This window comes from Neolamprologus multifasciatus, chromosome 15, assembly GCF_963576455.1.
Source record: "Neolamprologus multifasciatus chromosome 15, fNeoMul1.2, whole genome shotgun sequence".
Lineage (NCBI taxonomy): Eukaryota > Metazoa > Chordata > Actinopteri > Cichliformes > Cichlidae > Neolamprologus > Neolamprologus multifasciatus.
The window spans coordinates 29,699,827-29,721,925 of NC_140453.1; the positions used below are offsets into that span (position 1 = coordinate 29,699,827).

The 22,099-nt window shown below is 41.0% G+C and overlaps 4 protein-coding genes across 4 annotated transcripts in view; 1 reads left to right on the top strand and 3 right to left on the bottom strand.

Annotated features, from left to right (window-relative positions):
- The window catches only part of LOC146502404 (guanine nucleotide-binding protein G(I)/G(S)/G(O) subunit gamma-5), a 1,530-nt gene extending 1,097 nt beyond the window's left edge, over positions 1-433 (top strand). The window contains exon 3 of the mRNA XM_085132048.1: positions 153-433. The gene's annotated coding sequence lies outside the window, so the exon portion shown is untranslated. The remainder of the gene's footprint in view (positions 1-152) is intronic.
- Positions 429-5,740, bottom strand: rpf1 (ribosome production factor 1 homolog). Its single transcript, XM_085132041.1, has 9 exons — positions 5,405-5,740; positions 4,539-4,595; positions 4,076-4,156; positions 3,895-3,990; positions 3,375-3,528; positions 3,132-3,214; positions 1,426-1,607; positions 1,206-1,332; positions 429-1,006 (listed from the first exon to the last, which is right to left on the bottom strand). Exons 1-9 carry the CDS (start codon positions 5,630-5,632, stop codon positions 965-967), a joined length of 1,050 nt encoding a protein of 349 aa, XP_084988167.1. The 5' UTR covers positions 5,633-5,740; the 3' UTR covers positions 429-964.
- Positions 5,741-6,874: 1,134 nt separating this feature from the next.
- LOC146502406 (deoxyribonuclease-2-alpha-like) lies at positions 6,875-11,707 on the bottom strand. The gene is made up of 7 exons (XM_085132039.1): positions 11,556-11,707; positions 10,031-10,128; positions 9,792-9,954; positions 9,616-9,697; positions 9,378-9,536; positions 9,116-9,307; positions 6,875-8,963 (listed from the first exon to the last, which is right to left on the bottom strand). The coding sequence occupies exons 1-7, from the start codon at positions 11,571-11,573 to the stop codon at positions 8,587-8,589; spliced, it is 1,089 nt and encodes a 362-aa protein (XP_084988165.1). The 5' UTR covers positions 11,574-11,707; the 3' UTR covers positions 6,875-8,586.
- A 2,013-nt stretch (positions 11,708-13,720) lies between these two features.
- Positions 13,721-20,634, bottom strand: LOC146502407 (deoxyribonuclease-2-beta-like). Its single transcript, XM_085132040.1, has 6 exons — positions 20,446-20,634; positions 20,159-20,333; positions 19,497-19,575; positions 18,665-18,826; positions 15,564-15,761; positions 13,721-14,990 (listed from the first exon to the last, which is right to left on the bottom strand). The coding sequence occupies exons 1-6, from the start codon at positions 20,550-20,552 to the stop codon at positions 14,656-14,658; spliced, it is 1,056 nt and encodes a 351-aa protein (XP_084988166.1). The 5' UTR covers positions 20,553-20,634; the 3' UTR covers positions 13,721-14,655.
- Positions 20,635-22,099: the final 1,465 nt, after the last annotated feature.

Sequence of the window (22,099 nt, forward strand, 5' to 3'; positions counted from 1 at the left end):
ACCACTGTCGCCAAGTACTTGCTTATACAGGGTTCGTCTGTTTTTAGGGTCTTTACCTTACAATATAAATCACCTTGAGACCACTGTTGACGTGAGTTGGTGCTGTATGAATAAAACTTTTGCATTACTAATGATCGTAAACATTTCCACAGGTGTTGGACATTGTGGTGCTTTGTGGAACGGGGTTTCAGGATCAGGATCCTGCATCATGGACTGGAATCGACTCAGGAGCGTTAGGGAACTTGGGCCAAACGACTGACTTTTTTTTAACTTTTGCCTTTTATCAAATCTAACGTGGAAACCTTTCCAAGTGGTTTTAGCACAAATGCGTCTTAAGCTATTTGCATAGAACTAACCCATACTAACATGTGCCTTTTGAAATGTGTATTTTTCATGCCTGAACAAAAATAAATACCTTTATTCACAACTTAAAGACACAGTAAATGTTTTATTAGAATAACAATATACACACGTATTATCCAAGATGATTTGAGAATCCTGTTGAATACAGAAGCATCTGCACTGTGCTCATGTGTTAAATATAAACAATTTGACCACCTCCAGTCACACAATGCACTTTATTCAAAGCTCCTTCTATTAGTCGCACAAACCAGGATGGACCAGGTGTATGTTTGCATATATGTGGTCAGAGCAGGTCACATTTTAAGTTTTTAACACACAGGCAGCATTTACACAGAATCAGGATGCTGCATGTCTTCTCGGGCATTTCACGGTCCAACAGAAAATGTGTCCAACAATTAGACTCAGCCCTTTGATGTCCATGAGTAGGACAGTCCATGTTACGATAAAGAGTGGAAATTATACTTTTAAGGGAAATTTGAGCTGTTGTTGAAGATTTAACAGTTGCCAGGGCGTTGTAAAGTCAATCTCAGCAAGTCCACAAACAGCTGAAGTATCTTGGATGAGATCATTCCCATCTGACCAGGAAAATATTTTTATTTTCTCAAAGCTGGAACTTTCGTCTGCAGGCTTCCATCTCATGACGCTGAAATCAAAAAAAGATATTTAAGCTTGTGTGACAAAAAAACATTTTTCTTTTAATCTTCCACAATTAAATGTTGAACTAGACTGTAATATGACTGGCAAAGTAGAAACTAACAGCAAATAGGTTGCTTAAAGGCAAACGTGCATGTGGCTTGGTGAAAGTTTTACTGCAAAAACAACCATCTGCGAGGATGACTCACCTTCATCACCCACTCGTACTCTCCATACTTTGAGTCGAACGTGCCTTTTTGTAGAGATCGGAGTTTGAGGGTGAAGCGTGGTCCCAGCTCCTGAATACCAACTTTCTTCTCATTCTTGAAGATGTACCTTTCACAGATGATTTTTAGAGATTTATTTAGCCTTCGAAATTTAAGACTTAAAAAAGACGGATGTGTTAGTATAGAAAGTTAAAATATTTACCTGTGAAATCTGAAAAAGACGAAGTCTCGCTGGTTGTGGAAGGTGGCGACTTGTCTGCCAACGAAGTGTGGCTCTTGTGGGAAAAGAGCTGCGAACAGACGGCCGATGGTGTGTCCCAAACGCGTGGTGAAATTGTTGAGGATCACCTCTGGGTAGTGTTCAGTTGGATTTTTGCCTCGTCTCTGCGGGACAAAGAAAAGGAGCCAGATGATCTCACATGACTAAACTTCAAGAAAGCTTGTCCCACTGTTTGGAGTAACGTACAGATACAGAAGCAAAGAGGAAAACATGATAAAAATGACTTAAAACAATTTTACAACAGTCTAATATAACCTCAAATGAACAACACGTCATAATACGATGTGTTGGTTTTTTTTCTTTTTAAAGAAACCAAAATGCAGAAGCAGTGTGTGAAACTCCGCGTGCTCCACATGATTCAGTGTCTTTTAGCAGCAGTAACATGAGGCATGTATTTCTACACAACTTTATGAGTCTTTCACATCGTTGTGGAGGAGTTCATACTTGTTCAGTCTTTTTCTAACTGGACTGTTTTGGACTTCAAATGTTTTACTAACCGAGGCCTGCAGTCTGAAATGTAGCTTTGGGCTTTTTTGCAGTGAGTCTGAGCGTCGCACAGTCTGACCTTGCAGTGAATTTGCTGCGATGTCACTTTCCTGGGAGGACTTTGAACCGTCCTGAACATTTCTATTTGTGAATAATCTTTCTCACAGCAGAATGACGGACTTGAATAGTCCTTCCAAAAGTCTTGGGCAGCAACAATTTCTTTAAGGTCACTGTTGATGTGTTTTGTTAACACACATCTAAATGCTTCTCCTTTTATAGGAGTGCCCACGCTTACTATTGATCAGTTAATCAAGTGCATTTTATCAGCTGCACCTGCCTGCAGGTAACTTAACCCCTGTACAAACAGTACACGGAGTAACATTACGTGCTGTTCTTCATCTGAGATTGTGGCTACGTCCACACGTACACGGGTGTTTTTGAAAACTGAGATTTTCCATTTTCGTTTTAAAAAATAATCCCGTCCACACGCAAAGGCAGAAATGAAGGAAAACGCTGCTAGGAACATGCCAAAGCAGCAGGTGGCGCTATATTCCTAACCGTGCAGAAATGTTGGCCAATCAGAAGTCTAGAAGCCTCGGTGGGAAAAAGTAAACAAAGCTGGGGCATAGAAGCAGAACCGAGTCATATGTGTGGAGGGACAGTAACTGTGTGTGTATATGTAAGCATTTAAACACTGCAGAGAGAACAAGTAACAGTAACAGTATTGTAGAAATTCATTTCACCGAAACAATAACGTGGCGCACAGTGTGACGTCAAAAAAGGCGCACACCTTTGACGCTGCCTTTTCTCCGTTTTTCTCGTCCACACGTAAATGCAAAAACTGAGTTTTAGAAATTATCCACCCTGGCCGGAGTTTTTAAAAATCTCAGTTTTCAGTGACCGAAAACGCCGTTTACGTGTGGACGAAAGGTGCAAACACATAGAAAAATCTGCGTTTTCAAAAATACCCGGGTACGTGTGGGCGTAGCCTGTATCTCCTGCTGAAGACCAGATTAAATTCTTACTATGTCCTGATGTAAAACCTCAGAATTGAAAGAGCGTGTACTTTCCTTTTCACGTGTTTATAGTATAGGTGAGTAAGTAGGATCATTTTGAAAAAGAGTTTGGACTTATCATCTTGCCTTCATCTCCTTGCGTAGTCGAACACTGCTGACTTTGAAGTGTGCAGTCGGTCCGTTAGGTAAGTGACAGAGAACCATGCCATCTTTAATTAATGATTAAGGATCTCGGCATTAGAAAACAGCTGACTGCATCAAAGATTTCCATGGTTTGTGCAACTTTCATAATTATCAGCAGTATTTGGTCAAAATGAGACTTTTGACCAAAGAAAGAACTGGAGCTTGCACAGCTGCCTTTAAGGATACTGGGCACTTGTCGATCCTCATTGATGACCATGAGATAGGTGAAGTTCCTGGCGACGCACTGCGGTATGATCCTCTTCAGGGCCAAACCTCTTCTGTAGTACACGTGGGCATTTGGGACGACTGTGGCCAGCTGCTCGCAAAACCTCACCGTCCTCTGCAAGACACAAATCAGATGATGTGGCACAAATCACTGTGCGTTCAACACTTTAGGTGGAAGAGTGGTTAGCACCAAGAAGGCTGCCAAACTATTATTAACTACTATGACAGTAAATCCTATTTTAGTGCAGAAATTAAACCGTAACAACAAAACCAGCTTCAAACGCTTAAAAGCTGAAAGTAAGCTTGTAGCATCTGTTCTCCTCGATTTTGCAACAAAGTCAAGAATATTCTTAGATTTTTAGAAAATTCTTTGTTCTGCATAATATTCAAATGATCCAAAATTTACCAGCAAATTATAATTTTTCAGATTTAATGATAAAAGAATAATAGAAATGACTGTAATGACAGCAGGAGCACTCACCCCTCTGGGTCTGTCAGATGTTGTGATGAGCACTTTAGGATTTGTCAGGCCGTTGAAGTAGGCGGAGAATTCATCAGTTCCCTCGTCAAAAGCAATCTGTATATAACGTACACAAACATATGCAACTTAATCCAAATTCAGAAATAAAGATAACAATAATCTGATGAAGCTCAGTTCATACCTCCTCATCCTCTGGGTCGACTGTTGTCTCGTCATACACCCTCTGGTTTTCTATTGTTTTGGGGACCTCCTTTGGTGGTGCCTACAGTAGAGACAGAATAAAATAAAGTACAAATAATAAATAATACAGCTGTTGCCTTATTTTATCCTTTCACTCTCCGTCACTGCTGTCTCAGCATAGAAGCCCAGACCTCCCTCTTTCCTGCCATCTCCTCAAATTCATCCAGGGGGACACAGAGGCCCAAGCCAAAACATAATCTATCCAACATATCCTGGGTGCGCCCCTCAGCCCCTCCCAGTAGGACACGCCTCACCAACTGCTTCCTTTTAATTTGGAGGACTAGTGGCTCTAATCTGAGCCCCTCTTCACCATCAAATCCCCATGAAAGCAATTTATTGGTAGAATTAACACATCCATCATAAAATACAGTCATAAGTGAAGAACAAACAAAGAGAAGACTCACCTTATCACCTAAAGCTTCACGTTCTTTTCTTCTCTTTTTCCTCAGCTGCATCTTTTGCTGAAATACAAATTTAGGAGTTAATAAATCTTCAAGGAGGTTTTCAAAGTTAATAAAGTGATTTATCGATTACTCCTGCTGGAACTGATCTGGATAAGCAGTGATGTTTTAAATAAAATTATAGATGTACCTTTTTCTGTGTGTCACAACTAGTAAACCTGGCCATTTGTTACCTCACATAAAATTTATTGTGATTCCATACAAGTATCATCAGAAGCTGCACCTGATTATAATATAAATAACAGTATTTTAAAAAGGCCTCACAATACTGACACAAACTAAATAGGTAACTAGATATTTACCAGCCTACTCTTAAGTTATTAACATTAACAGGTGTGCTTAATATTTAGGGATGCCATGATTATGGTCCAACTTTAATATCAGCAAATGTTGATCCTAATGATTTTTGTTTGGTTGTTTTTTCCCTCATAAACAGAAGAACAAGGAGACCCACCCTGACTATACTTCACTTTAATGAAATATTATTAGTGGTGAGTTAAGCAGAACATAAGGAGTCAGAGTCTAAATAAACTGGACCCAAGCAAAACAAGCAGCCTAACGACAGACGTAACATGTTGACGTTTAATGAAAAAACACGTGCTAAAACGAGACATTGATGTTTTATGTTGATCATTGTATCCTATTGTATTCTCTTACATTAACAGTTCTACTGAAATACTCTGGAGTTTTGCTCATGTAAAACGGATTCATGCAGTTTTAACGCACCGCTGTACCTAATGAACTGGCACGTGAGTGTCCCGAGTACCGGAAGCTCCCCCCCATTACCAGCCATGACCCAGTATCGGTACCTTTCTCTTCTCCTGCTTGAGTTTCATGAACATGAAGTGTCTCCGCTGTTTATTCTTGATTTCTGACACACTGAAGGCGGGAGGAAAGGCAACAGCCAGCTCGCTCTTCACCATCTTCTTCTCCTCCCCCGCGCTGCCTTCCCCATCAACCTCCGCGCTCTTCTTCTTCGCTTTCTTGCCCTTCTTCCCTTTGCCGTCCTGACTTGTTGAGGCCTCTGTAATGTCCATCTTGTATCTGCTGTCTGTTTTGGCTTGTTTCTCACGTGTGTGTACTGGAAGCAGCAGCCCCGTTCGTGTATTCACTTCCGGTGGGACAGGAAGTGGCCGAATGAAGACTCGGTGAAGAAAAAGTGTGACCTCTAGTGGTGAGGAGGAGACAGAGCCCCACTGTAAAGTAGGGAAATAGAGCAGAACCTAAACACAGCCGTTTTTAGCAAAACCACAGCTTTATGTGATGTTCTGTCAGAAACCCTCCTGATCCTCCGACTCCACCTTGCCTACACTCTCTCAGTTTCACCTCTCTTGTGCACTGTCCATGGCTTTTTTTGACCCCAGTTACTCAAACCTCTAGTCCTATCATCTTCACTGTTAACACCCGTCTCTGTCTGGCTTCTACTGGCTATCGCTCCTCTGCTCTCCAGAACATACCCCCACCTCTCCAGGCTTTCATCCACCTACTTCATACTCTCACTGCAGAACACAATGTCGTCTGTGTCATCACAGTCTACAGAGACTCCGGCCTGACCTCATCTGGCCATCCATCCATCCCCACTGCAAACAAGAAGATGCTCAGAGACGATCCCTGACGTAATCCAAACCCATCTGTCACTCCTACCACACACCTCACCACTGATAGCTGTCCTCATACATGTCCTGCACCACCCTTACTTCCTCGTTCAGTATCACACCAGATCATATGCTTTCTACAGATCCACAAAAACATCGCACGACTCTTTCTACACACTTCTTCCTCAGCACTCTCAAACCAAACATTTAATCTGTAGCTCTCTTTCTCAACATGAAGCCATGCTGCTGTTCCTTAACCTAACTTCAAGAACTCTTTCTCGTATCTTCTGATATGGCTCATGATCTTTATACCTTTGTAGTTGCTATGTCTCCACACATCACTCTTGTTTCTTGGAAAGCTGTTATAAATGACTTGTTGACCTATAATCTGTCAACCATATCTCTCATGAATGATATCAAGTCATTTAGAGCCAGAAAAAAAACTGTAATCGGAATTGGAAGCTGTAATCAGTGTAATCTGTAATCTTTTTTATTCAGGTAAAAAGTCTCATTGAGATTAAAAATGCTTTCAGGAGTGAACTGGCCAACAAGGCAGGAGAAATCACAAAATATATAAACTCACAATCCTGTAAAGACAATTTAAGTGTCTAAAAAAGACTGAATTGATTTTTTTTTGTTAGAGCAGGTAGAGGCATAAAAATAAATAATAACATACTCTACTATGTTTTTCTGCTTCTTTAAATAAACCCATACATTTGAAAATTCATAGATAACAATAATTATATTTTAGCATCAGAAATATAATTTCAGTTAAAGATCTAGCTCATAGTTAATCATTACAGGAACATAAAAATGTTTTTGTAATTACAAAAACTCTTAATTTAGGGAAGCTGTGGCATAAAGCTTACATTAGGTGGGGCACAAATACAAATTGCTGCAAATGCCAGATATGGTTCATCTAAACTGAAAGCTCAAAACTGGTGAAATAACAGTGAAACTGTGCCTGTTCATACCAGTGATGAAGGTCTAACCATCGCCTTCAGGACTAAAGGAGGAAGAGGAGGCTGTGATCATTTGACAGCTTAAATACAATTAAACAACACGAGTGTATCTGCACCAGGAACCACAGACGTGATCATTAACACATCAGCACATTTCATTTGAGTATTTTTTTTAGTGTTTCGCAGTTAAAACGAGTGAACACAAAGTTGCATTTATGAGGAATAATATTATATTTGTGATTCAACAAATACAATATTACAATATTTGTCCTACATCTTTAATCACCTGCCTAAAAATTGAGATTATACTATATGGATATAATAGCACAGTTTATAATAATTACAGTGATGTAGGTCTTTAAAATTACGCATGATAGTGTGACATGTGGTGTGAACAGGAAGCTGTGGTGTGGGCAAGGACTGATCATTTTATTTTAAAAAGCCACTTCCTGGAGTGTTAACATCAAAAACTGCAATTAAGACACTTTATAAACTTTAGAAATAAGAACATCCATTATTTTTGTCAGTTTTTGCACTGTTACCAAAAAGAGATGTTTTTCTTTTGTTCACCTCAACTTGAACGACAACGTGTTTTGCATAAAACACACCGCATCACAAAAATGAACAAGCTGGAAAGATTCTGGAAATTAATCTACAGGTGCAACATTTTGGTGCCACAGAAACAGCAGAAAGCTGAAAACCTGTTGCAAGCAGACGCTGCAAAGAGGACAAGAACTTCATTTTTACACAGGAGGCGAGTGGAAGTTGCTCAATGTCAAAAACCAAACATATAAATGAAAAAATAGGAAACAGACATGCACAGACAAACAAAGCCACAAACACCGTACTATCTGTCCTTCCACTGAACGTCAACATGCAGGGTTCAGGGTGTACAAAAGGCTTTTCCATGTGTGGAGCTGCAGCGAGAGCTCGGTTTGCACAGCGTGCAATAAGTTCCAAGTGAGCGTTAAATCATTCACATTTAATTCATTTAGTTTGAAGTCACAGTGCACGGAGGACACTGCAGAGGACCCTGAGGTGGAAACTGTTTTTCTACCAGATACAGAAGTTTGTGTAATAAAATCAAGTTTTTAATAGTCCATCGATTTTTCTTAATAATGATAATGCCTTTATTTATATAGCACCTATCAAAACAAAGTTACTAAGCGCCTCACAGGACATGATAGGAAATAAAAACAAAACTTAATAAGAGATTTTAAAAAATGAAACAACATGATCAAGACATTTAAAAACTCTGATTGCTGCATTTTGGTCCAGTTGTGCGAACAATGCAGAGACAAAAGCCGGCACGCTGTAAGCATCTCTGGATTTCTATTAGAAACAAACTGAACCTGAAGCTGCACGAGTCAAGACTGGACAGCTGAGCTGATGTGCTCATTTAAACTGAGGTTTTTATAATATCGGGTTGTTCCTTCACAGCTCTCGTCTACCAGCAGTAGAGCGTGGATCTTTACATGGTTCAAAATTGAGTATCAGTCTATAGAAAGCCATCCCAACCACTCTGTCATTAGTGCATATTGCTCCTCCACCTCTTTTCATCTGACTCTCCTCTCGGTTCATATCAGCGATGCAGATCCAGTCACCGTCTGCAGTCACGCACCACTTTGAGTGATCCACAGTATCACTGAAGGCCCTCCTGTTTGGAAGCTTCACTTCTTTCACGTTGTACACATGGTTAGGGATGCTTCTACTGCAGTTAGAAGGCAGACCGCGATTGTGGTGCATCTTTCCCCAGCTCTTAACATACAGATTCCCCCTGATGTTTTTTGTAACAAGACCAGAGTAAAGATCTGCAATAGTATGAAAAACAACACTATTAAGAGTGCGCTCTGCCCGTACTGTGGAGAGTACAGTGTGTTTACTGTCAATCTACATGCTCTTATGTTTGTGATCAATACAACATGAATTCATCCTGAAATGTCTTCTTTCTGAAAACACTTACCATCACCAAAGCGTGTGTATTTTGCAAAGCTGATGAAGTTACGGCCGCTTGAAGAAGTCAGCGTCGCCTGACTAAACCAGGGTTCCTTTCTCGGGTAGCAGTCTCGCTGTGCCACACATCGGAGCTCATTGGGAAAGGTTGTTGGGATTTCAGAGTCATACGAATAAGCATGGATGTACTTGAGCTGCACTCCTAAGAATTCAGATACAAGTTGTTAAAGTGCACTTTCACTAGTTCTGTGAATCTGATTTGAGCTGTTTACCTATTTCTTTGAACTGCTTATACGGGTAAGTCATGCACATAAATGCTTGAGCATTTGCATTTCCGTTATCAGGCCAGAAGGCTTTACTGCGATATGTTGGAAATTTGGGTGTGCTGTGTGAAAGCCAAACTCCAGACGCTTTGTCCAACAACACAACTCCTGTAGAAAGTCAGAAACACAAACTGAGCTTTGCTACATTTGGGTCTTTCAGACAGAGCTGAGACAATGTTGTGCCCACCTTTACTGTGACCGAACGATGGAGGAGCGACATACGGCTTTGGAGGCTGGTCACTGTAGAGCATGTATCCAAAGCCTTCGACCTGGATAGACAAGCAACACCACAACAACTCTGAAATGGTATTCAGATTATACACTGTGCCATGATAATGAGACATATATCCTATCATACCTCACCTTTCTGTCATAGAAGTCAAAAAGAGGTTTCAGGGTGTTTGCGAGAGCGCCAGAATCACTGTTGATGTTCTCTTGGCTGAGCATCCATCCGTTGGTGCTCTCATCCATGTAAAAGTACGACAATCCAAGTTTATCCTCATTGGGACGCTTGTACAAAATATACCTAAAGAATGTAGATAAAGATGTTTTCTTATGCATTTACATTAAACCCATTGGCAAAATTCAAAATGTCTACAAACCAGTCAACTTCGTCTCCTCTGTCATTCCTGCATTTTACCGCCGAGTCACACCCCTGGAAAAGGATCCCAACACTCAAGAGGAATCCCATCACACTGGTCTGAAACAGTCAAACATAACCGTTGGTAGAACCACAAAAACAGGAGGCTGTCTGCATTCAACAACAGCGTCACAACGCAGAAGGTCTTTAATACATCCATCCATTCGCTTCCACTTATCCTTTTCAGGGTCGCGGAGGGTGCTGGAGCCTATCCCAGCCGTCATAGGGCGAGAGGCGGGGTCTGGCGACTGGGACTGGGACTGGTGACCCTGTCGCAGGGCCAACACACAGGGACAGACAACCATTCGCACTCACTTTCACACCTAATGGCAATTTGGATTATCCAATTAACCTATCCCCACAAGCTGCATGTCTTTGGACGGTGGGAGGAAGCCGGAGTACCCGGAGGGAACCCACGCAAACACGGGGAGAACATGCAAACTCCACACAGAAAGACCCTGGCCTGATGGTGGAATTGAACTCAGGACCTTCTTGCTGTGCAGCAACAGTGCTAACCACCGTGCCACTCTCTTTAATACAGTGTAACATAATTAAAGCCACCAGTGAACCTGCAGCTTCTGTTTAAACATAGATCAACTTTATCTGACTGACATAAACTTGTGTCAGTTACGTCTTTACTTCTGCAAATCCTGCAAGCTACTTTAGACAGACGACTTAAGTTGCACCACTTACCACACATGTAACACGTCTCTGCTCACATCATTTACCAAACACAGCCTCCCAGCATGGCAGCCTACGAAGTTACAAATTTTCCATTTCTCTTTCTGACATTTCAGTTCATCACAGCGACAATACAACTCAAGATCTACCTCAATCATTCAGTCTCGAGTAACACAATATAGACTCTAAACATCTCTAAATATGAACAGGGTTTACAGTCTTATCTGGAAAACTTGTCATCACGTGACCTCATCTGTGTTTGTTTTATGAACGCTGCATTATCAGGTTTTCTGCTGTGATCCCACACATCCTCACTGACACATTTTCTCTTTCTTATTGTAGCTATATGTTGTAAAGATCCTTGATGTAAACAATCTGTAAGACTTCTGCATTTCTGTCGAGCCACTTCCTCAGCTTACAAGAGGTCAGTCGTCCACTACTGAAACATATATTTGCAAGTCAAACACACCATGGACGTTGTATTGTAATGCCAATAATGCCAAATCATGCAGCAGTATAAAATAGTTTGTTGCATTTTATAATAGCATGCTTATTGGTGGGTGTAATCTAGGGTCATGATAAATGCATCAATACTAGTTTCATGTGGTAATATTCTGCTCACATTGTGTTTGATAAGCTATGACACACTATACTCATGTACTGTATTTTCATACACAGGATAACTATGCATTTACTTTGTGTTCAGTCTGTTTATGTCAATAGATCATCTCAGTATTATGCAACACACCCGGGTCAGTTGTTATTATTTGTAGAATATATTTTGAAATATGTAAACATTTACTTACATATCTATTTGTTTCCATTTTCCTTCTCGGTGAGCTTTAGATGTGTTTCACAAAGCTGCTTTGTCACATCTACTGCAAACTGAAACCCATATCTGCATTCGATGTGTCAGCAACAACTTCCTTGTTGCTCAAAGCGTCACCATAGCTCTTCCTTTTTTGTTTGTTACAATGTTGCCATGCCTGTTTTGACCAGGTGACGCTGTCACGAGGCTTTGTGCCGTTTGAGCTCTGCATGTTCCAGTTTGACTTGCTTTTTAAAAGAATATATATGTGACTTTGTTTTTCTTCTGTTTCTGAGAAAGTGTAGTCATTGTGAAACTGATGCATGGTTTAGCACGATCTCAATTACTGCACCCAAGTGCAACCACATGGCAACATTTTAAGCATCCAGATCCTCAATCAGTAAAATTGTCTGCTGCACTGGTAGAACCAGTTTTCTCATGCACATAGTGTTTATGTAGAAATATATCAGGTGAAAAAGAAAGTTCAGTTCAAGTAAAAAATGGACTTTGACCCTTAGCTTGTCTTATCGTTATATAAATACAATTTGAGATGAACAAGAACATTTTTTATTGAACTAAAACAAAACCAGAATTCGGAAACAGCGTGCAAAAAAGATTAATTCTCCAAATTTACCAGCAATAAGTTGACATAATCATTTTCTGTATGACTTTATCAGTCTTTCACGTCACTGTGGAGTCATTTTAACCCACTTTTCTTTACAACATTGCCTCAGTTCATTGAGGTTTGCGCGCATTTGTTGCACAGCTTTCTCAAAGCCATAGCATTTCAGTCAGGTTGACGGCCTGGATTGAGATTTGGCCACCGTGATTTATTTATTTATTTTTACACTCATTCTGTTCTTGATTTGCTGCTTTGAATATTGTTGTCCTGTTGCATCACCTGATCTCAACCTAGTCCGAGCTGTCAGGCAGACGACCTCAGAAAAGACTTCATCGTCCACTCGGTGACTGGATCCTGTCATCACCTGTCTACCTCCATGCTTGATAGGTGACACGATCTGTTTGTGCTGATGTGCTATGTTTGGTTTTTGCCAAAAATGGCGCTGTGCATTATGGACAAACATGTCCACTTTGGCTTTGTCCGTCCAAAGGACACTGTTGTAGAAGTCTTGTGGTTTATTCAGAGGCAACATTGTAAAGCTAAGCTGTTCGATTTAGAGAGAAAAGGCTTCTCCTGGCAACCCTTCCAAACAAGCCTGTTCAGTCTTTTTCTAAGCAAGAAAACAACTGAATGTATAACTTGTATTCATGGCTTGCTGAGCAAGTACAGCTTGTTTTCTAACTGTGCTGCCATGAACTTTAAAAATCTCCCATGCTAACCGAGGCCTGTAGAGCAGGAGATGTCGCTCACGAGTGTTTTGCAGTTTCTCTGCGCACTGAACAGTCTGACCTGAATTTACTTCGATATCCACTGTTGGGAAGATTGTCAACTGTCTTAAACATTTTCCATTTTCTCACTGTATAATTTCTTATATCTCTTCTCAGATTGATGAGCAGAAACATTTGCTTCTCTATCATTGCTGATGTTTTCTTTCTTGCCATTATGTTACCTGATCTTACCTTCTTAACTCCTATGAAAGCATTGAGAGCATGCTGAGCTCTTCATTTGCTGTTTCTGCATTTTGACTCAGTTTTCTTCACCTTTGTTCATTTGACAATGTATTAACTTCATTTTAAGACTTGCTAAGGACCAGCTGTGTTTTTTAAATATCCCCCTGATAAACAAAACCTTGTTGTTGAAAGAGGCTGTACTCTCCTTTTCTCACGACTGTGTATAATACATATTACTTATTGCACTTTACTGGATTTTAGCTGTACTCTTTCTTCTCTACTGCCTGCTCTAGTTTGCATGAGTAGTATCGAATTGTAGATAGTCGGAAAATCATTTGAATGAATTGTATGAGTCCACTGGTCTGGCCAGTAGGTGGCACTATTTACCCCAAACACTAAACGCACACACAGTCACAGGCCAAGTGCGTCTTCAGTGGAAATAGAAACTGAACAAACATGATGATGACTACTCCAGAGGCACAAAATAAAATAAAATAAAATAAAATAAAATAAAATAAAATAAAATAAAATAAAATAAAATAGATTTGATTAGACTACATGTACCTTAGTCTCACTGAGCAGTAGACCAGATTTTAATGTTGTCAGTCTTTATTATGTTGCACATCATACTACAACATATGGTTCCATATATTTATTGCAGAACTTATAAAACTTAAAAACAACTTCAAATATGTAGCATCATAACACAAGTGCACACACTGTGCTAAACTAATATGAATACAAACACCCAAAGATTCAAAAGAAAATTACAAAACCTTTCATCTGTAGCACAAATAGTGTTATAGTTTCATCTCTGCTGGATGAAAGGAAGCGACATAAATCAATGATTTTGTCTCTTGCTCCTTTTGTAAAAGGAACAAGGAATTGTGCAGACATTGTGCAGACATGGTTGTTTAAACACACAGCCGCTGACTTCTCCTGAAACAATGTGCGGCTGTGATCTACAGTCTTACTAACCTTATTTCTGTTTTGTTTTATTGAATTGAAAGTATTATTTTTGAATCTATTTATACTTGTGGGCTGCTGCTTCCATACAGCTGCTTTAACTCAAACAAAGGTGGATAACTAAGTGTATCCACCACATAATTAACATGCAGTCACTGCTATTTTTCAAAAGCTTATTCACCAGTTTAAAATGTAAATACATTATTATTGGTCGCAGCAGATGGCCCCGCCCCTCCCTGAGCCTGGTTCTGCTGGAGGTTTCTTCCTGTTAAAAGGGAGTTTTTCCTTCCCACTGTCGCCAAGTGCTGCTCATAGGGGTCATATGATTGTTGGGTTCTTCTCTGTATGTATTGTTGTGGGGTCGACCTTACAGTATAAAGCACCTTCGGGTGACTTTTGTTGTGATTTGGAGCTGTATATATAAAATTGAATTAAATTATACACATACATTATTATATGTGAGTCTTTATGTTACTTCTACATAGCAGTCAACCCTGGAGACAGAATCATAGTGTCTCGCTCTGCCGCTGTCAGCCAGTGTCACACTGATTCTTAATCAATTAGCAGTGAATGTACCAATCCACCACCTGCCTGAAGGCCTTATAAATCAAAGGGTTGGAGGAACAGATCAGACCGCCACCTCGCCACAGCTGGCCCATCTCTCTGTTCAGGTCTCCCAGGCAGGTCACCTGGTCCTCATAAAGTCGTGACACGCACCACTTTGAGTGGTCGTCGTGCGAATAAAACAGGATTGATCTGGGAAGCTGGATTTTCTTAATGTTCATGGTGTGTTTGGCCAGCGAGCAGTTGGAGGGCAGGTCGTGACCTTGTCTCTGCCAGGACTCCACTAAAAGGTCGGCGCCCAGTTCCTGAGCCACCCAGCCTGTGTAGATATCTGAATGAAAGCCAACAGAAAAACATGTCAGGTACTAGAGTAGTCTGTACTCGAATCATTGTGTTAAATGAAACATATGATGTTTTTATACCATTAAATACCATTTTTCAAGTTGTTTTGGCAATTTGCCAAATGATATGAGAATAAAGGAAATGCAAACATGATAAGCTCACACTTCCTTTTGCATTATGTATGATTATGGTAAAATAAATGTGAGTTCTGTGTTGTTTTCATGCATAAATAAACCTTTGTGTGGATAATTATTCTCTCTAAGTAAGAAAAATATACATATACACAAACTGAGAAACAAAACACTGCATGTAACTATTCATACTAGGATCCAAAAGTCAAAGCAGCTGTGAGTATACTTTGAAGGCCCCGGCTGGGAGGTGATAATGCACGTCACTGTGCAGAGACGATAGCGTGTCTGCGCCTGATAATCAGTGACTGTGGTCGACGCGTGAAATGTGCAAACATGGCAGCGGGCTACAGGAAAGAAGTCTGCTCTTCTAACATGTACATGATGAGCAAGTAAATGCCTGAAAGTAAAAAAGGGCATGCGGGGTATCTTACCATCCACAAAGTTTTCAGATTTAGCAAAACTGACAAACTTTTCCCCTCCAGCTGAAAAAAGCTGCTCCATTCTCTTATTGGAGGACAGCTGTGGTTTGGAGTCGGCACATAACTGGGCCAGCTGTGGCAGGTCAGCCGAGAAAGCAGCAGGAACAGAGCAGTTATAGAAACGTGGGTAAAGGTAGACCAACTGCTTTGCTGGAGATTGAAGAGGAGAGAAACAACAGATGATGTATATTAGATGGTCGTATAGCGAGAGGATTCCTTACAGGATTGAACATTTACGATAATGACACTGATGTTGATTCTTTACTGTTAGTCTCATCAAGTTTATTAATTACATTCTTGGCAAATATCGAATTTTCGCATTCAAGGCTTTTTATATAGCAGATATTACATTTAGCTAAATTAAATGTCCTCCAGTTGTTCTTTGTAAGCTTTGTTGACACATTAACTTAACTAAAATGTGAAAAAATTGATTATTAATAAAAAACATAGTAATTCAAATAAAATACTCTTATACTGAAACTGTTATGATCACCACAGAAACACAGAATAATTGCGAGTAGCTGAACACGTGTGAGGAAATCCCCTAAAGTTTCCCTTCAGACACGCTTCAAACTACTTCACAGGTTCATTATAATACTTGTGTGCAATGTGGGGTTTCCAAACAAAAGAAACAAATCACCTTATTAATAACCTTAAAATTTCATTTTACACATTTGCTCAGTGAGAAATCCAGAAATAAGCAGAGCAGCATAAAAACTCCAAATAATTTAAAACTCTGCGCACATTTAAAATGATTTTTGAATCTATATGTACAGTTAAATATGTACAGTGGGGCAAAAAAGTATTTAGTCAGCCACCGATTGTGCAAGTTCCCCCACTTAAAATGATGACAGAGGTCAGTAATTTGCACCAGAGGTACACTTCAACTGTGAGAGACAGAATGTGAAAAAAAAATCCATGAATTCACATGGTAGGATTTGTAAAGAATTTATTCGTAAATCAGGGTGGAAAATAAGTATTTGGTCACCTCAAACAAGGAAAATCCCTGGCTCTCACAGACCTGTAACGTCTTCTGTAAGAAGCTTTTCTGTCCCCCACTCGTTACCTGTATGAATGGCACCTGTTTGACCTCATCATCTGTATAAAAGACACCTGTCCACAGCCTCAACCAGTCAGACTCCAAACTCCGCCATGGCCAAGACCAAAGAGCTTTCAAAGGACACCAGGAAAAGAATTGTAGACCTGCACCAGACTGGGAAGAGTGAATCTACAATAGGCAAGCAGCTTGGTGTGAAAAAAATCAACTGTGGGAGCAATCATCAGAAAATGGAAGACATACAAGACCACTGATAATCTCCCTCGATCTGGGGCTCCACGCAAGATCTCATCCCGTGGGGTCAAAATGATCATGAGAACGGTGAGCAAAGATCCCAGAACCACACGGGGGGACCTGGTGAATGACCTGCAGAGAGCTGGGACCAAAGTAACAAAGGTCACCATCAGTAACACACTACAACGGCAGGGAATCAAATCCCGCAGTGCCAGACGTGTTCCGCTGCTGAAGCCAGTGCATGTCTAGGCCCGTCTGAAGTTTGCCAGAGAGCACATGGATGATACAGCAGAGGATTGGGAGAATGTCATGTGGTCAGATGAAACCAAAGTAGAACTTTTTGGTATAAACTCAACTCGTCGTGTTTGGAGGAAGAAGAATACTGAGTTGCATCCCAAGAACACCATACCTACTGTGAAGCATGGGGGTGGAAACATCATGCTATGGGGCTGTTTTTCTGCCAAGGGGACAGGACGACTGATCCGTGTTAAGGACAGAATGAATGGGGCCAAGTATCGTGAGATTTTGAGCCAAAACCTTCAATCAGTGAGAACTTTGAAGATGAAACGAGGCTGGGTCTTCCAACATGACAATGATCCAAAACACACCGCCCGGGCAACAAAGGAGTGGCTCCGTAAGAAGCATTTGAAAGTCCTGGAGTGGCCTAGCCAGTCTCCAGACCTCAACCCCATAGAAAATCTGTGGCGGGAGTTGAAAGTCCGTGTTGCTCGGCGACAGCCCCAAAACATCACTGCTCTTGAGAAGATCTGCATGGAGGAATGGGCCAAAATACCAGCTACTGTGTGTGCAAACCTGGTAAAGACCTATAGTAAACATTTGACCTCTGTTATTGCCAACAAAGGTTATGTTACAAAGTATTGAGTTGTATTTTTGTTATTGACCAAATACTTATTTTCCACCCTGATTTACGAATAAATTCTTTACAAATCCTACCATGTGAATTCATGGATTTTTTTTTCACATTCTGTCTCTCACAGTTGAAGTGTACCTCTGGTGCAAATTACTGACCTCTGTCATCATTTTAAGTGGGGGAACTTGCACAATCGGTGGCTGACTAAATACTTTTTTGCCCCACTGTATATGTACAGTTAAATGGGGAGACGTGTATAAAACTGCCTGTAATTCGACAATTGAACGAATAGTTCATCACCTTGAATTAAAGCTGAAAGTCTGGATTTCACTCACATCTTGATTCAATTACATCGTGATCGTGAACGGAGGCAAAATTACAAAAATTCTCTTATTGTCCAAATGTTTATGGACCTAACTGTATGTATGCATGTAAAAGAAAAAAGCTGGTGATTGCTTTGCATTAAACCAGGGGTGCTGAATATAAGGCTCGGGGTCCAGAATCGGCCCAGCCGAGCCCGGCCCACCATTAGGCTGTGGAACATGTGAAGGAGTGCATCATTTTGAACATTTAACAGGATTTTCAAAGTTTTACAGTATTTCCTGTTGGTAAAGAATCTCCCTCATTCATACGACACCAAAGTAATTAAGTAATAGATCAACTATTAAAAGTTTTTTTTATATATTTGTAGGTTTTTTCAGTGGCTTCACAGAAAAAAGAAGATTTTCTTTGAATTAACGAAAATTTTATATGTTGTAATTGTGGACCAGTTTGGGCAATGAACTCCCAGAATCTAGTTTGACTGGTCCGGCCGGCTTTCTATCAAACAGAAAATTAAATGTAGTAAGTCTGACGATTGTATGCCGAGCTCTGTGCTTCATGAGAGCTCACCTATATGAAGAAACTGTTGGTACTGGTAGGTCACACACAGTGCAGTCTGGCCATTGACTTTGCCAGAGGACGGGTATAGGTACCCTTTCTCGGGGAAGGAAGGGAAATGGGGAATGCTGTGCGACAACCAGAAACCTTGAGCGTGGTCAAAGAGCAGTGCCCCTGCAGGACACACAAACATACGAAAGTTGGAATGATTACACACAGATACATGCGAACAGCACGCAGATGCAGAAAGATTTCCATCAGTTGTGTTGCTGATAAGAGTCAAATGTGCAGTTGGAGCTATCGGACGGATGGTCTTTGCCCGTTTCCTCCCCCTACAGCACCCTATTGCAGGCAGAGGAAACACAAACCCTATTGATTTTTTCTTTTTCCAAAGCTTGACCAGCAGTTTGGAAATGCATCTGCCAGCAACTGTCACAGACACAAAACATGCTGTAACCTGCACTGTTGCATGGAGAATAGTTGTACTTGTACATGTAACATAGTGTGGCTACATATATACACAATAACTACCTTAATTTAATATAGCAGGTTCTTAAATTTGTCAAACTACCACAAATGTCCATTTTTACATCCTCTCCATGTGGTATTAAAGGTGGAAAATGTAAAACAGACTTTACTGGATATTCCACCTTGACTTTGCACATGTGTCAACAGAGTGAAGAAAAACTATGGCAGTCGTAGTGCTGCTATATTTTCTGCTAACAGTGAAATCTCTGAGAATAAAACCTGATGAATCCTGTTGTGTGGTCACAATAATGAATAAAAGTCTTGAGATGAAAAGAAGAAGAAAGAAGCAGATTTCTTCCTGCCGACTGCACCATACCTTTAGTGTGTCCATATTTTTGAATGTATTTCAGGTCTGGTGGGGCGTCGTTATAGAGCGCATACACTGAGGTGTTTGACTGCCAAAAGACCCCCAAAAACAACAACATTTGTTATTTTATACGAGTGAAAGTTATTTATACAAGTTCTTTTATACAAGAAGAATAATTGAGAGGTGACATTAGTGACGCCCTGCAAAACCAAAATGCTTATTACACCTTATTACACTTTGGCTTATGTTAATGGCAAATGGAATAAGGGACCAACTGAAAGAACAAAGAAGAAGAAGAAGAAGAAGAAGAAGAAGAAGAATGGCACAATAAGCAGCTAATGGCTTCATTCTTATAGCAAAGATATTTCAGAGAAATGCTTGTTTTCTGTCCGTCTGGGGAAACTGAACTAAATATTTCCCAAAATAAATAATTAATCTTCAGTTTATTTGGTCCTGATTACTTTAAAATCTTACATAAAAACAGACTCACACACACTCCAAACTGGTAGTTTGTGTTGTTTCTGACTGTTCAGTGTCAACTCAGTTCCTCATATTAAATGAAAGACTTCCTACTCAGCAAACTGGCACGAGCATTATCTCTGATAATTCCCATTAACAAGCTAAAGTCTCACTGATCATATAAAAACCACATAAAGATGGAATAATCTCACCTTGTACTCTTTTCCCATGTAAAGCTGGTTCAGTGTGTTTGTTGTGGCTCCTTGGCTGGAGTTAATCGTGTATTTACTCATTTCCCAGCCTTCTTTTGATGAATCCAAGTACATGTACTCCACCCCACTGCCGATGTCATCGACTCTGTATTTAGGCAGTTTGTAGACAATAAACCTTAGAAGGAAAGAGACAGAAAACCACGTGTCTTTTCTTGGGAAAATTGAAGGAATTAGTCATCAGTGTGAATATGGAGGCATTAATATTTAAAAATATCATATTAACTCACCAATCGACTGCCTCGCCATCTTCATTTCTACATGAAATGTCAGCACCACAAACTGTGCAACACAAAAGCACAAAAATCTGTGAGGATGAACTAAAGTGTGAGATCATCCTGAGTGACTCCTGCAGCTGAAGTCAACACAGCAGCGACTGACGAAAGGGAAATCTGAAATCTGCTGCTTTCTGATTCTGAAACCAGCACATCTGCTTTTAGATGCAAAAATGGGAAGTCATGAGATGTTGTCACATGACGGGAAAATACTGACATGACTGTCAGCAATTAAATGTTCCAGAATGTTTATAGATTTTTATTTTTTGCCAGCCTTGACAGACCAGCTACTTTACTTGTCCTCTTATTGTTTATATATGTACTGTATGTTAATGTTTTTTGTGTTGTTGTTTTTTAATTATGCAAATTGCCCTCATTACAGCATCAAGTACTGTTCACACCTGATTACTTTACTGGAAACCACATGTTGACTGTAAAAGGGGAAACGTCTCTTTGGTAAAAACAACTCATAGTTGAAGTCTGACAAAGTCACATCTCTGAGCTCCTTTTTGTAATGTTTATAAGCCAAACTGGATTTCATAAGCTCATCCAGTTTATTGTTGAGGATACTCTTTAAATATAGTCTTGGTACCCGGGGATCGGTCCGCCAGGTCCTCCGCTCCTGGACGCCGCCCGGCACACAATGTACCTGACCCCTACGATGCCTCCTGCGGGTGGTGGGCCTGCAGGAAGATGGACCCATGTCCCTTTTTAGGGCTGGCCACCAGCTCACTCTCGGGCACCTTCCCTGGGCCTGGCTCCAGGGCGGGGTCCTGGTAACCCTAGGCAGGGTGAAGTGTTCTTCTCATAGGGCCCTTCTGAATCACTCTTTGTCTGGTCCCTCACCCAGGACCAATTTGCCAATGGAGACCCTACCAGGGGGCAGAAGCCCATGGACAACATACCCCCTGGGATTCCTGGGACACACAAACCCCTCCACCACGATAAGGTAGCAATTCACAGGGGGGTCTGCAGCACCGGGAGGAGGCCCCGGGGCAAACCCAGGACACGCTGGAGAGATTATATCTGTTGGCTGGCCTGGGAACGCCTTGGTGTTCCCCCGGACAAGCTGGAGGAGGTGGCTGGGGAGAGGGCGGTCTGGGCTTCTCTGCTTAGGCTGCTGCTCCCACAACCTGGCCCCAGATAAGTGGAAGACGATGGATGGATGGATGGATGGTTGGATGGATGGATGGATGGATGGATGGATGGATGGATGGATGGTTGGATGGATGGATGGATGGATGGATGGATGGTTGGATGGATGGATGGATGGATGGTTGGATAGATGGATGGATGGATGGATGGATGGATGGATGGTTGGATGGATGGATGGATGGATGGATGGATGGATGGTTGGATGGATGGATGGATGGTTGGTTGGATGGATGGATGGATGGATGGATGGTTGGATGGATGGATGGATGGATGGATGGATGGATGGTTGGATGGGTGGATGGATGGTTGGATAGATGGATGGATGGATGGATGGATGGTTGGATGGGTGGATGGATGCTGGATGGATGGTTGGATGGGTGGATGGATGGATGGATGGTTGGATGGGTGGATGGATGGATGGATGGATGGATGGATGGTTGGTTGGATGGGTGGA

Excerpts from the sequence above, each read along its gene's own strand:
- rpf1 (XM_085132041.1), bottom strand. The coding sequence starts at position 5,632 with ATGGACATTACAGAGGCCTCAACAAGTCAGGACGGCAAAGGGAAGAAG. Across the intron at positions 3,991-4,075 it reads TCGACCCAGAGGATGAGGAG|ATTGCTTTTGACGAGGGAAC; the intron begins GTATGAACTGAG and ends CGTTATATACAG. Across the intron at positions 3,529-3,894 it reads CATCTGACAGACCCAGAGGG|AGGACGGTGAGGTTTTGCGA; the intron begins GTGAGTGCTCCT and ends TGTGTCTTGCAG.
- LOC146502406 (XM_085132039.1), bottom strand. Across the intron at positions 9,955-10,030 it reads AGAGGAGACGAAGTTGACTG|GTATATTTTGTACAAGCGTC; the intron begins GTTTGTAGACAT and ends TACATTCTTTAG. Across the intron at positions 9,537-9,615 it reads ATCGTTCGGTCACAGTAAAG|GAGTTGTGTTGTTGGACAAA; the intron begins GTGGGCACAACA and ends GACTTTCTACAG.
- LOC146502407 (XM_085132040.1), bottom strand. The coding sequence starts at position 20,552 with ATGATCTCACACTTTAGTTCATCCTCACAGATTTTTGTGCTTTTGTGT. Across the intron at positions 20,334-20,445 it reads GATGGCGAGGCAGTCGATTG|GTTTATTGTCTACAAACTGC; the intron begins GTGAGTTAATAT and ends TTTCCTTCTAAG. Across the intron at positions 18,827-19,496 it reads AAAATATGGACACACTAAAG|GGGCACTGCTCTTTGACCAC; the intron begins GTATGGTGCAGT and ends TGTGTCCTGCAG.